Source organism: Grammomys surdaster, unplaced genomic scaffold (genome assembly GCF_004785775.1).
Source record: "Grammomys surdaster isolate TR1022 unplaced genomic scaffold, NIH_TR_1.0 270, whole genome shotgun sequence".
NCBI classification, from domain to species: Eukaryota; Metazoa; Chordata; class Mammalia; order Rodentia; family Muridae; genus Grammomys; species Grammomys surdaster.
The window spans coordinates 292,401-307,263 of record NW_021604711.1 but is presented as its reverse complement, the minus strand read 5'-3'; the positions used below and the strand labels follow the sequence as shown (position 1 = coordinate 307,263).

Here is a 14,863-nt window from a genome sequence, read left to right as displayed (position 1 = left end):
ACTGAATCCAAGCCTCTCAACTAGCATAGAAATCTTCATTTTTCTTTGCTACAACTCAACACAGTGCTCAGCCAACCAAAGAACACTGCAGCACGCATTTGGCTTTTTATTTAGCAGCCCTTTGCTAATGCTTTGTGTCTTCAGGAACCACAATTGGGGGTGGGGGTGGGGTTCCCTAGGCTATGAAGTCACTTACTCCATTTTCTACCTCCTCAGTTCCTAGAAGGATGAATGTTCAGAGTGTAGGAAGCTCCTGACCTTCTAGGATCTGCTGGCTGTCCCGGCTTTTCCTTTTAGGTTCTTTTCCTGGGCTTTCATAGTTATCACTGATCCTTTGTTCTCCTGGGCCTACCTATCTTATCTCCAGCACCACTCCTGGTACCTAGCTGGTCTTGTGAAATTCCTAGTAGGATCTGGTTTCCTTTATCCTGATACAAGATTAGAGATGCTCGAAAGGTAAGCCCAGCTCCCTGCTCTCCACACCCTTTCCCAGCATAGCCTCATCAGCCCGCTGACAGCAGCACACAGATGAGTTTGGCAGAACCCTCTTCTCATACATGCTGCCCTTAGCTATCTGTGTGCTTTGGTCCTTTACTGCTGAATACTTTTCTCATGTAAGCTTGCTCTTACTCAGTTTGGTCTACCATCTCACCTTTAAACATTACTAGTGCTTCAGTAACTTGATCTGATTGCAGACACAACATGGCTAAGGCTTTATTTGAGTCAACAATACTTAATTCTACCCAGGGACAATTCTACCTGTGGGGCTCAGAAGCGGGTTAATATTAAGACCCTAGAGGGCCCTTAGCCACAAACACCCTCTGTGACCTACAAGTGACAAAGTGACAGTCACAAGTCTGGAAGTGAGTTGTGCACCGTGAGGTGTGAATGCATTTCCTGCTAGGCTTCTGTCTCGGAAGTCCATGTTCCAGCCACACCTTCTATGCTTCTTGTGTCCTCTCCATCAATAGTAGGTCTGTCAGTTGCTTGTCAGACACACTGAGCTGCTGGCAGTTCCTCATAAGCTGACTAAGATAAATCGCCAGAAGATGCTTACACTGAAACACAAGACACAGAGCTGTTAGGGACAAGCAGGATCATGTTTGGCCAGTCTCATCAAGACCTCACCATCACATGCAAGGAGGAGAGGGAAACTCTGCCATGGTTTCACCCTGCCTTCAGAGTGTGGTTACAGCAATGGCTGGCAGTCCTTGAGGCACTGTACTGGCTCAGTGTCCCTCCCCAGTGAGCTCATGTGGATCTAATAGCTACCCAGAAGCTTCAAACTTCACTATAATGAACGTGCAGAACCACTACTTCATTTTAGGCATTGCTACCTTCTGGGGTGAAGAAGGAGGTAGGGGAAATTCTCACATATACACACATGTGGGGAGATGACCCTGTCAGATCTATGTCCACAGAAAACAGCATTGATCCTGAGGACCATGATACAATCCTGTCATTTTACAGGTGAAATAACCTTAGTGGTCAGCTGCATTCGTGTGTATTTGCATGCATCCATGCATGTATGTATGTATGTATGTATGTATGTATGTGTATGAATGAATAGAGATGCTCAAGTTGGCACCAAACTCCCAAGATTTCTAGTTGCTACTAGTATATACAAAAGTGGGAACAAGGTAGACTTTATTGTTCTCTACTTTGGCAAGACTAAGGACTAACTATCTGTTCTTAGGAGAGGAGAATGGTGTGTTTCTTTTCCTTTAGAACTAGGGATGTGCAGATAGGTGCTGTCCTTGCTTGATGCTCTGGAGTCTGATGGGCTCACAAAGACTGTGAGGTATAGGCAGAGGCGTTCCTGCTCCATGTGAGGTGAGGGTGGGGCCAAGCTGTCCTCATGAGAGGGGTATGATGTGGGAACATCTTTTATTTAGTTCTCTCTCTACTGAGCGATCTTCTTCCCCAGATCTCATTTCTAAGATTACCTTACTGTCCCCCACAACCTAATCTATGACCTTTTAAATAAAAAAGCAGGAAAGTAACGTACCAAAAATGACATCGTGTTTTGGGAGGCTGAATCCAGGAAGTGACTAAGACAAAGATAATAAACCACAATTTCTTCCAACAGTAATAGAAATGCCCATTCTGTGTAAGCCCCCCACCTCCCCCAAAATGGGTCTCTTCAAGTCTGAAATGAGGCTAGCCTCTTCGCTCCCAACTGTGTGCTGTGGCGAGAGCCCACCCTTACCAGCAGGCTGTCATTCTTCCGTAACACTGAGAAAGAGAACGCTGGGCATGAGCAGTAATGACAGGAAGCCAGACATGTATATGTTTTGCCAGAACTCCCTAGCACCTGGGAAGAACAGGACAGTGTTAGTTTGCTTGTGGCACATCTAATTCCTAACAATCCATTCAACATGTCAGAGTTGCTTATGGACATCACTGAAGGTCTACAGTGGGGTTTATACGAAAGGAGAAACACAAGTTGTCTTTCTGCAGTGTGCAAACTCATCTCTTCAGCTTTCCAGGACTTTGGAGGGTGGAAGCGTTTCAGCCCAATTCAGCCTTCCACACAGTGGTGTTGTTCCATGTGATGCACAGGTCTCAGCCTGCAGGCCGAAAACGGAGGGCAGGGAAGGCTTGTGTACATTTTACTGTGGGCCCCTTAACCCGTGGTATTAGACAGCATGCAGGGACATTTCGAGCGCTGCCGTTACATTCCCGGAGAGTATGAAGTGGGTAAAGGGCATGGGAGGCAGAAGCAGGGCCGCCCTCAGATGAACAAAGTAGAAGGGGTGTGTGAGAAGCTCGGGGAGCATCCGCGTGGGAGGGTAAATAAAGCGGTCTTGTGAAGGGGCTGACTCAGCTGCTCAGGACGGAGGTCTCAGGAACGAGGCAGGTTCAGACCTGCCCACTCATCCAGTGATGGAAGGACACAGATGGGGTTGGTGAGAGGCTCAGTACCACAAACACCCTTGGTGACACTTGAAAGGAGTACAAGGAAAAAAGATTTGTCTGTGATATGATTGGCCCAGTTTGCTGGAGAAACCACTCCTACAACCAAGCAGCCAAACACTTCTTGTTGGCAGCTTACCATAGTTTGGATTTTGAATGTCCCCCAAAGGCGTGTGTTAGAAGCTTGGTTGGTATCTCCTGGCACATACAGGGAATGGTAGAACCTTTAGGAGGTCGGATATAGTTAGAGGGAGCTAGGTTGCTGGGCGGGTATGCCTTTGCAGGAGACACTGGGACTTTAGCCTCCTTCCTGTCCTGCCTTTGCTTCCTGGGCGTGGGTGAAGAGATCTTCTCAGCCTCCCATTCCTGCTGTAATGTACGGTTCTGCCATAGGTCAACACAACAGGGCCCAGTGACCATGGATGGAGACCTCAAACTGTCAGCCAATATAAACCTACTCTTCTTTACAGTGACTTCTGCCACATATTCACCATAGTGGTGGACACTAGATAACACAGGGCTACGTTCTGAGAGTTAACTTCCAAATGAAGTAGATTATTATCAAGAAAGGGAAGTACAAATATTTCAATTATTTTACAATGGACTGTCATATGAATTTGCCAGAAGGCTTTCAAATTAAACTTAGGCTTTAAGATGACAGTCTAAACAAAAGGTCAGGATTTGTCAAAATTACAATGTCAGTAGTTCCAGAATCCTTTACTCTAACCTGAGAATAACAGGTAAGGACTTAACTAGAGGAAATAATATGCTCAAGTGCTGTGCTTCTGTGTGTCTGCTTAGTGCTTAATATGACACGGCTATTCTGGTTATTTGTTGACTAAGTCAGCAAAACTCTGGGAATTTTAGATTACTAGGAATTTCCTTTTTCCATACCACTGAAGACTGGACCTAGTTTACATCAGGTATTAAAACCCACCTCTTACACACTCCTATCCCAAGGCCTGCTGTGTTAGGAACATGACACACACACACCACTGACTATCAATACAATTTTGCTAGTGAGTCTAAACAGTAGGGTGGACATTGATGCTGACCGCTTCCCACTTGATCCTAAAGCAAACTCAGCACCACACAGCAGCGATGTGGATGCCGCTCTCTCCAGACTACCAAGAACACGCCTCTAAAGTTCTGTCTTTACTTGGCTCCCGTCTTCTCTCTAGATTTAGACTTGAGTAGGCAAAGCCTCCAGGGCTCTACAGGTCCCAGCTCTATCATAATGCTTCCTCCTGCATTATGCTGAATCAAAGCCTGGTGATTTAGGGACAGGGATAAATTCTACAATGGTTCCTATGCCTCACTCTTTCAAAGGCTGTCTGAGAGTCGAAGTAAACTGGTCAAATGCCTGGGGCAGTAGATACTCTAAAGACAGGAAATGCTTTAATTTGCTTCTTCCTTATCTAGCAGTTGACTACTAATGAACCCAATAATCAGGCAAAAATCTGAGCTAGAAACGTTTAGACCTGGAAATTGACCTGAGGGGTAATTTAATTCAGTGGAAGAAGGACTCTCTCTTACAGGAACTGCTCCGGGTTCTTCCACTCATCATAGCATGGGCTGGAATGTGCCCCCTTCAATCCCCCTCCTTGATTGAGATTTTAAAAAAAGAAACAAACAGGAAAGAACACACTCAAGACCAGGACTGGATTCACAGGAATCTCACCGGCAGGAAGTCTGTAGTGACTCAGGGTACTTGTAAGATGGCCCTGATCATCATCCATTCACAGGTACAACCTTCTAACTACCGCAGGCTCCCGTAGGCTACTGCATGCTAGGAAGCTACATTTATAATTTCCTGCCTCTTTCTGGAAGAGGGGTTTACAGTTCCTGTCCTGATACAGACGGGGTGTCTGAGCCATGTTGGCTCACAGAATGTGAGTGGTTGAGCAGAAATGTAGCATGTTCTGCAGGAGAGCTGCCTCAGAACTGGGATTGCTGAGTGGGGATGTGAGGCCTGGAACCACGCTTGCCTCCTACGGATGTGCAGGAGGGTATCCAGCCTTGTTCTGTAAGCCTTGCAGACTTTCAAGCGCTGGGAAGCAGCTCCTTCCTAAGTGAGCAGAATGTGTTTAGAAAGCAGCTCAGGAGACAGTAACAAAAGGATGACTTTAAAATAATTATACAGTATACCCAGAGGACAGTGAAACTATTGGGTTGACTCACAGAATGGTTACTAGCTGGGTATCAAGGCAGTGTCTGATTCAGCATTTACCATCTTATACAACCAAGAACCAAGGCAGATTCTTCCTGGATTACTGCACAGTGCACCGTAAGATTGATGTGAGGCTGGCTGAGGTTTCTAGTCTCATTCAACTCCAGTCAAAGTCAAAGCTGACAGCTACATATCTGGGGAGTATTTTTTTATGACAAAGCAACACAATATAATAAAGGACATGACAGACAATCATTAAGAAAGTCATATTCATAAAGATAATTAAAATAGCTTTAAACAAGATCTTTAAATTTTTAGCTGGCAGCCACATCAGGTAAGTGAGAGACAGCGAGCAGTCTGCCCGTTCTGAGGGACAGCTAGCAGTCTGCCTGTTCTGAGGGACAGCTAGGAGTTTGCCTGTTCTGGTCAAGTATTATGATGGTAATAGCGCTGAGACCAAAAACCCTTTTTACCTGGTTTTAAAAACATTTATATTATTTTTATTTTATATGTAAGAGTGTTTTGCTTGCCTATGTGTATGTGTGACATGTGTGTGCCTAGTGCCCACAGAGGCTAGAAGAGGCCACCAGATCCCCAGAACTCGAGTTACAGGCAGTTGTGAGTGGCCATGTGTACAATGGGACTGAACCTGGATCCTCTGCAGGACTGCCGAGCCATCTCTCCAGCCCTGAAACCAGAATTCTGCAGTGAAGAAACGTGGGGAAGACTGGAAGGATCTAAGTCTTGGGTATTTTAAGTATATAACATACAAAGAGATTATATAAGAAAGAAACTTAGCAGTGCCAACTGATTGGAGAAACAGCCCCTTCCACCCGAGTAAAAAAAGTGCTATCCGAAAATTACAGGTGTAACCACACTCCATTTCCCTTAGTGGAAACATACAGCGATCTGCCAAGTCAATTAAGCTGGGCTGCAATATAAGGGCAAGTTGACTCATAGGTAGGGACACGTGTTTGTCAAAGTAGGCTCTGTTCAAGTCATTCTCTAAGGATGAACTGGCACCTTCTTTTAATGGAGTTACTGTCTTGGTCTCACTCTCCGACAAGTTCACTAGAAGCTAGAGTTTAAACAATAAGATTTCCTACCTGCCAATGGTGTCTTTCTTGACCATTGAGAGCCAAGCACATACCTGACGAGCCACAGTATTTCACGTCCTTCCTAAGATGCTCTTCCCTCAACCGTGGCTGCACTCGCCACTGTCTCATGTAGCTGACCTGGGAGCAGGCGCCTACGCTGGCACACGTTTTATATAGTCTTTCTAGTCTCAGGTTGTAAGTCTGGCAGTGTGGGGTAGCCAGATGTGATATTACTTTACCCTTTGTGTTTTCGTTTCTTGCAAAAGAAATACTTTGCTTTGCTTCTGGAGAGAGTAACCAATAACATGAAAACCGTCTAGAGTACGGTAAGGGCCATCAGCTCACAAATCTACTCTAAGTGCCAGGGGGACTGAAGTCTGTACAGACCTCCTGAACTCAGGAGTCTGACTCATCATAAATAGTTCTTGACAACAGTTCTGAAAGATCGATGTTCACCAGATTATTCTAGACACATGGAATGGCCTCAAGAAACATTTTGACTTTTTCCTGTAAACAAGTGATTATGAACAAGAAAGATGAAAATGTCAATAAATGTATGAGGGTTATGTACCCCTATAATCAATCAACAAGAGAGCAAAGGCTGGCACGTTCCATTAGACTTGAGAAGAGAGCCTCTCCACACCATTATTAGTTCTACATACTGCTACTGGTAGAATCGAAAAAAGTCATATTTATCTTTAATTTCTAGAATGCCTGGAGATACTATGTTAAGTACAACAAACCTGGCATAATAATATCAAATACTACATGTCCTCGTATGTGAAATCTTAAACAGTCCAACTTACAGAAGGGAGAGGTGAAAGGGAGGGGCTTAGGGAGATAGTCAGAGGGGGCAGATGCTCAGGAGAGTTACCGACTACAGTAACTAACGACGCATCACAGACCTGAAAATTTGTAAGGGTATGTTCTCATTACAGAAAAGGAAGCACATAGGTTTTTTGAGATAGCTGGATATGTCAACAGCATGAAGCTATAAGGTATCATATATCAAGATGTCATTTTGTATTGTCATATATAGTTTTTGTCAATTTAAAATAAATACAAGGGGGCTAGAGAGATGGCTCAGCGGTTAAGAGCACTGACTGCTCTTCCAGAAGTCCTAAGTTCATTTTCTAGCAATGACATGGTGGCTCACAACCATCTGTAATGGGACCTGATGCCCTCTTCTGGTGTCTGAAGACAGCTACAGTGTACTCACATATATAAAATAAATACATAAATCTTAATTTTAAAAAAATGAAAATAAATTATGATTCCGTTAACTTTACTAAGTTGGGTCACAAAGCTTAGGACATACTTCATGTTAGTCATGAGCTTCCACAGAGACTGAATAGATTTATGTCCTAAGGGTTTCTGTCTTGAGTGTCCCCACCTCTAGACTTCTACCTGGTAAACACGCCTTCCACTGGGTGATGAGATTAAAGTGACAGACTCTCGATCAACCAAGTCCAAGGCCTGGATGGCGGATGACCCAAACACAAACTTCAGCCTAGGGAATACAAAGACACTGGATTAGAAGGGCTGATTCTGAGTCACCCCAAGAACTCGACACAAAGGTTTACTGTCCAATCTTTGTGCGTGATGATGGAGACTGAACCCGAGGCCTTATGCGTGGTAGGCAAGCTCTCCACCACTGAGCCTCAGACTCTGCACCTCCAGTGCGTGTGTTGTTCCTCAAGAGCCATCCACTTCCTTCACAGAGGGTGGCTAACGGGCCTGCATGTGGCCATGAGGCCAGTGTTGGGATTGCGAGCAGCGCCAGTGCTGACTTTTGTAAGTGGCGCCGCTGGGATGGGATCGTTCACAGCCTCCTGTGCTTGCATAACAAACAGTTTACAACATAGCTACCTTCTAGCTAACCCCCACACTTAAAACAAAAACCAAATTTTAATTTGGGAAAAATATTAACAAAACACATGGACTGGGGCTGGAGAGGATGGCTCAGAGGCTAAGAGGCCTGGTTGTTCTTCCTGAGGACCTGAGTGTGATTCTCAGGACTCATGTGGCAGCTCCCTACCATCTGTAACTCCAGATCCAAACGATCCAACGGCCGTCTCCAGCCTCTGTGGGCACTGCATGCATGTGGTGCACAGACAAACATGCAAATTAAACATCCATACACATAAAATAGAAAATTAGACCAATCAATGAAACCAAATCCATGGATTCATTTGCTCCCCAGAATAAGTGTTTTTAATTAACATCTTGATCATTTATTTCAGATATTTTTTGTGTTTTAAAATAAAAGACTATAATATTGCAGCTAAAAAAAAAACCAACCTCTCTTCATATTTCATTAAAGAGCTTCCAACTCTTTGGCAAGCATTTATTCATCCCTTCCTCGGTTTGGACCCCGACTTCCCTCTCTCTCTATCCTGTACTGTGGAGTGAGCCTAGGGCCTCATACGTTCAGAATACACTCTCCTGAGTGTATAGCATGACCTCATGCTACTTACTGGTTTTCCCTGTTAATGTGTTTGTATCTTATTCAAGGGATGACTTGTATTATACACATGTGTATATGTACCTATGCAATACAGCACTGCTTATAAAGTTTAAAATATAACATGTGTATTGCTTCATTTTCCCAGAGTCTAGTCTCACACAACAGTACTAGGAAGAACTGAGGAGGAATACTTTTGAATTTCTTATACCAAATACATAAAGATTTATTTAGTTAACAAAAATAAAGAAATGAAATTTGCTGAAGAGCCTCTTAATCAGTGATAATCCCAGTTAACTTCAATTATTTTAAAAATGACCTTGTCTATTTTATGACTTTTAACATCTCTCAAGCACATGAAATATTTTTTTATTACTTTTGATGGCTATAAAAATAACTCTACTGTAAAAGTCAATCATTTTACTCTCCACAAGCTATTTTGAGTAGATTATTTCCAGTTTGTTGTGTTATCCTATTCAGTATTGGGTGACCTATTCACTGTAAAGTGTTTATGAACATCACAGTTACCTCCTTGGGTGACATTCTTGTAAGTGGGACATTGAGGTCAAAGAATATGTATGTTTTAAAGCCATATTGCCAGCTGCCAGGTGTGGTGGTTTGAATTGAGAATGGCCCCCATAGGCTCCTATATTTGAATGTTTGATTGACAGTTGGTGGAACTATTTGGGAAAGATTAGGAAGTGTGGCCTTTTTGTAGGAGGTGTGTTACTGGAGGTGAACTTCAAAGTTTCTCAATGCCACTCCCAGTTACTCCCTCCCCCCTTGCCTTGTGGATCAGACGTAAGCTCTCAGCTACTTCTCTAGCATCAGCTACTTCTCTAGCATCATGAATGTTTGCCTGCCTGTCTGCTGCCATGCTCCCCACCATGATGTTCAAGGACTCATAAGCAAGCCCGAAATTAAGTGCTTTCTTTTTATAAGTTGCCTTAGTCATGACAGTCCTCACAGCAGAGAACATTAACCAAGATACCAGGCTACCTTCCAATTGACATCTCTAGCAAGGTATTACTTATCCATTTCTCCATATTCCTGTCAACATTTTTTCCTGGGGTTGCTAGTTTCATAGGAGAAATTATCTTTTAATTTGTATTTTATGACCATTAGTAGTATTTATCATTTCCCCCCCAGAAGATGTTTGGCTATTTGCATTCTTTTATTATTTGTCTATTTTCTACTTCTTAATTTATTTTTAAAAAGATTTATTTTATGTGTAAGTGCATATGTCTGGGTATATATAAATACATTATGTGTTCAGGTTCCCATGGAGGTCAGAGAGGGATATTAGGCTCTTGTGAACCTCCCGAGGTGTGTGCTGGGAACCAAACCAAATGCTCTCAACCACTGAGCCCACTCTCCAGATCTGACTTAAGGTTTTGGTTGTTTTTTTTTTTTTTTTTTTTTTTGAGACAAGGTCTTACAAGGTCAGGCTGACCTCACACTTCTGGTGTAGCTGAGGATGACCTTAAACTCCTGGTCCTCATTCTTCTACCTCCCAAGTGCTGCATTTAAAAGTGTGCCACTGCTGGGCAGTGGTGGCGCACGCCTTTAATCCCAGCACTTAGGAGGCAGAGGCAGGTGGATTTCTGAGTTCGAGGCCACCCTGGTCTATAGAGTGAGTTCCAGGACAGCCAGGGCTATGCAGAGAAACCCTGTCTTGAAAAAACAAAATAAATAAATAAATAAATAAATAAATAAATAAATAAAATAATAATAAAATAAAATTAAAAAAAGTGTGCCGAGTCCACTTTGTTGTTAAACATTAAAAAAAAAAAAAGTGTGTGTATAGATGTTTTGCCTACATGCAGGTCTGTTCACCATGTGTTTGCAGGGCCCACAGAAGCTAGAAGATGTATCCGATCCCCCAGAGCTGGAGTTATAGGTGGTTATGTGCCTTCTGAACAGAACTCTGGTCCTCTGGAATAGGAGCAAGTCTTATTTCCAGCTCTCTTCTTATTTTTAAAAATCAAGAAATATGCTGAAAGGATCTGGCTCTTAAAACTGTATAACATTTTTAATAGATGAAACAAGAGTCTGTACTTACGATAAGAGAAGCTCGTCAGGAACTGTAAGGTGGAAGCAGGAGAGTTGATCAAGTTAGACTAGTGAATGCAGACACGAAGATCTTATAACAACGATTCCAAATCACCCCATAAGACGTAAACAGAACCTAGCTATCCAATTCTACTTCTTTCCCAACCCTCTGAAACAATAAGAGGATCTATTTACATATTTAAAGAATCATTAGTTCCCAAGGATGAGGAGGCAGGGGAAACAATGGCTAAAATATACTGGAGACAAATACAAAAGTGGAACATAACTTTCCAGACAGACCTCAGCAAGACGAATCTTCAGCTATCGGTAGGAAGAACTGAGCACAGGTCTGGCACATACTCCAGAACCTACTCACCTCCTCCACAACTCCCTCTGCACAAAGGCAGGCAGATCTCTGTGAGTTTGAGGCTAGCCTGGTCTATATATTGAATTTAAGGACAGCCAGGACTATGTAGACAGTGCTTCAAAAATAAATAAAATAAAATAAAATAAAATAAGAAACAAACAAGCAGAAAGGTCAGTCTTAGTTCCTGTCTTAGCTGCGGGTGGCTGTTGCTCCCTCTGGCAAATGACTGAGGATGTTCAAAAAAAGGCTCAAATAGATGACTTCCGGACTAGGAGAAAACACCAACAACAGGGGGACTTGCTACTCTCTTCCCACATGACTCTTGCAAGAATCAGCCCTCTTCCTTTATCCCTGTGGCTGAGCTGCTCTCCCAGGTCTTCAGCCCTCCAGGCAAAAGACTATCTGGGGATCTGACCCAACCAACAGGGAATAGCACTGTCATGGATGTTCAGCTAAGTCACCTAGTAAGAAGTAATCTATAAGTCCTTACTTCAGTTTTCTACTCTTAAACATGCCAACTACAAGTTACCACAATGAAGTAAAAAGAGAACAAGAACAACAAAAGAATCTAGCTAGAGGAGACACTGAAGTCAGAGGGAAAGTTCCAACGACTATTACTAATATCAGAACAAACAGGCTAATACAATAATAAAACAGGCAGGGGAAAATTATAAATTAGATGTAACATCAGAAATTAAAACCTCATAGAAAATCTGTTACATACAGCTGAAGGAAGGTCCCAAGAAACAGAGGCAGGGACAAATAGATTAAATATAGGACATAAATCACTCAGGCACAATAAAGGACATTCTATAGCCAAGGGACAGGAATACTAGGATGAAAAAAAAATATTATCAAGTAAGTCAATAGAGTCACATGTTAGGGTGGAAAACAAAACCAGGGGCTGGGGAGATGGCACACCTGCTAAGAGCGCTGGTTCCTGCTCTCTAAGACAGAGAGTTTGGTTTCTAGCACCCATACTGGGTAGCTAGCTCTTAACTTCCTGTACTGCCAGCTCCATACCTCGAACTGCCTCTTCTGGCCTCTGGGGGGCTCCCTCATATGTGGACACATGCAGACACACATACACACAGAAGTAAAAATGAAACTTGAACAAAATCTTATCAGAAGCTTGAGAATCATGGTCATAAAGAAGATATAACTGGCTCTCCACACCCGTGGGACCAACATCTGTGGACTCAACTAGAGATAAGAACTGAGGGGCTGGGCCACGGCTCAACAGCTAAGAGGAGCAGGGTTCATGCCCCAGCTGGCTCACACTCCAATCCAAGGGGATCTGATGCCATCTTCTGGCCTCTGAGGGCACTGCACCCACATGGTACATAGACTTGCAGGCAAAACACTCATACACACGGAATGTTTAAAAACAAATGGAAAGGCCAGGTACAGGCCTGTAACTGCAACACTCAGAAGCCTAAGGCATGAGCACAGGGAGTTCAAGGCCAGTCTGGGCTAGAATGAGGCCGAACAAAACCAAACCGAAGCCAGTACTACCAACCCTTGAAACCTCTGAGCCTATACTAAATGTCATTCTTCTCTTATTTTCCCTAAGCAATCTAGGATGCCATCTACCTATCCAGCACTGATACTGCAGAGGTCAGGTGCTGTGAGTAACCTAGGGGTGATTTCAAACATTAAACTACAAAGGACAGTGAGTATGAGTTACATGCCATCCTACCAAAGGAACTTGTACATTAGCCATATTGACAATCATGGATACTCAGAACAACTGCAATTCAAAGACCCAGAGAAAATAAAGGCCACCAACAAATTTCAGGAGCAATGCTAGATGCAAAATGCTACACAATCATGGAACAATGTTTCCAGATGTCTGAAGAAATGTTACTTCCAACATGAAACTTAATACCTTTTAACCAAGTGTGAGTGTAGAAAAACCTTTTTCTGACATTCAAAGCCTCAAAAGTACAGTTCATGCCTTCTTCAGAAACCTACTTAAGTAAGTACTGCATAAAATAAGACAGGTAACAATACACAAGTGGATGAACAAGAGGAAAGTAAACTGTAGGATGTGCTAAACACAAGACCCAAAGTAGGAAAAGAGACTTCCCAGGATTTAACACTGAAGGAAGATAGCAGGAGCCCGACCAGACAGCAGCCAGACCATACTAGGCAAGTCGGCTCTTCACAGATTTCTTTACGAAATGTAATTGATAAAATGTCTTTTTTACTTAACACTTTGAGTGGAGACCCGTGATAGTGGCAAAATATTTGAAGTTCAAGTAAAAATACATATGTAGAAAATTAAACAATCATACAAAGCCAAGATGGTTATAAACCAGGGAAACCAAGTTACCCAGGAAAGGCAACCATAGCGTCCTACATGGCTCAGTTCCGACTAGTTCAAAACCATATACGTGCAACATGGACTTTTATTCTGCAGGGTTACCAAGGAGGACCGGGGATTAGGAAGGAGCACCCAGAACCAATATTGAAAACCGCTCTACTGAAAAGTAAACATGAGTCAGGAGTCTGTTCCTGAGCTGGGGGTGGGGGAGTGCCCTTCAGTTGTCAGCATATGGATTAACCCACCAACAGCCCTGTTCTGGTACTGATTCTGTAAAGCTGATATCCTTCCAACATCTCAGAACATCCGTGGTTGAATCCTGGAAACAAGCGCTTACAACAGACTGACACCCCACAACTTTTTTGAAATCAAAATATGTTTGAATGCCTGGTTGGCTGAATTTTTTACACATATGTAAAAGACCAAAATGAGACCATTCGTTTGTTTACTTTTCTTGTCCCAATAAAGCAGTAACTCAAACCTGTTCACAGAGCACAATGAATGGGCAGTAACAGTTCTGAACTCTAATTTGACTATCATTTAGAGAGGCTATTTTTGGAAGAGCACTTCTAATTACTACACTTCGAAAGCTGCCCCCCCCCACCCCTGTCTTTTTGAGACAAAATTTCCAATAGCCCAGTCTGGCCTAGCATTATGTAGCTGAGGTTGACCTTGAACTTCACAAGTGCGGAAGATTACAGCCATGTGCCCAGTCTTATGGAGCCGTGGGACACGTTAGGCAAGCCATATACTAGCCAAGCTACACAGTAGATTACTGGTTTTCTATTATGTCTGGTAAGCAAAGATCATCCTTGTTTAGTAATTTTGTTGGAGACAGGCATAGGGCGACCTCTACAGGCCACAGGGAAGAAGTACTTTTCAACGTGCAGATTTTTGTTTTTTTAAGGTTTTGCATCCCTAGAACGCTTTTAGTAAAATATATTTACTAAGCAAAGTAAACGAGAGTATTATTTTTAAACTTTGCATCACAGATAGTGGATAAGGATTCTGATTAACTCAAAATTGTCTAGGCATCTGCCATTCCGCATCCCTGCCCTCGCCCACTCCTTGGGTGTACCCAGTAGCTTTCTTTAAGAACCCGGGGTTCCCGCACACCGGATGACACTCAGAGATCTGACGTCCAGTCACCCAAATTTCTGTATTAGGTGACGCGATCTAACGAGCACAGGCTTCAGGGACAGAACCATAAGCTGTAAGAATAAAAGCCCGCGGGCCGTACTTCTCGCGCTGTCCCGCACAGCGGCGGCCATCTCGCTCAGGAGCTCCTCCACGACCTCCGGCAGCGTGACCGCCATGGCAAGTCGCCCGCTTTCCTCCTCCGGGGCGCTGCGAATTCAACGCGCGCGGCAGGCCGGAGGCGGGGCGAGACGGCGTGACGTCAGCACGCGTCAGCACGCATGCGGACAGGCGGGGCATTCCGGGCCAGCAGCCGCTAGTGGAGCCGTCGGGA

General features: G+C 43.6%; 1 protein-coding gene across 2 annotated transcripts; it reads right to left on the bottom strand.

Moving 5' to 3' along the window:
- Nucleotides 1–88: 88 nt before the first annotated feature.
- On the bottom strand, nt 89–14,768 carry Zswim7 (zinc finger SWIM-type containing 7). 2 transcript variants are annotated; one of them, XM_028776533.1, is made up of 6 exons: nt 14,633–14,741; nt 10,710–10,731; nt 7,591–7,693; nt 2,210–2,314; nt 2,009–2,051; nt 961–1,058 (listed from the first exon to the last, which is right to left on the bottom strand). In XM_028776533.1, the coding sequence occupies exons 1-6, from the start codon at nt 14,706–14,708 to the stop codon at nt 1,054–1,056; spliced, it is 354 nt and encodes a 117-aa protein (XP_028632366.1). In that variant the 5' UTR covers nt 14,709–14,741; the 3' UTR covers nt 961–1,053. The 2 variants fall into 2 exon arrangements, with proteins under 2 accessions (XP_028632365.1, XP_028632366.1); XM_028776532.1 differs by lacking the exon at nt 2,009–2,051 and having other exon boundaries at nt 89–1,058; nt 14,633–14,768.
- Between the last annotated feature and the right edge of the window lie 95 nt (nt 14,769–14,863).

Coding starts and splice junctions, on each gene's coding strand:
- Zswim7 (XM_028776532.1), bottom strand. CDS start 14,708: ATGGCGGTCACGCTGCCGGAGGTCGTGGAGGAGCTCCTGAGCGAGATG. Junction 2,315..7,590: donor GTGGAAGGCGTGTTTACCAG/GTAGAAGTCTAG, acceptor TGTTCTTCCCAG/GTGCTAGGGAGTTCTGGCAA. Junction 1,059..2,209: donor GGAAGAATGACAGCCTGCTG/GTAAGGGTGGGC, acceptor CTTGTGTTTCAG/TGTAAGCATCTTCTGGCGAT.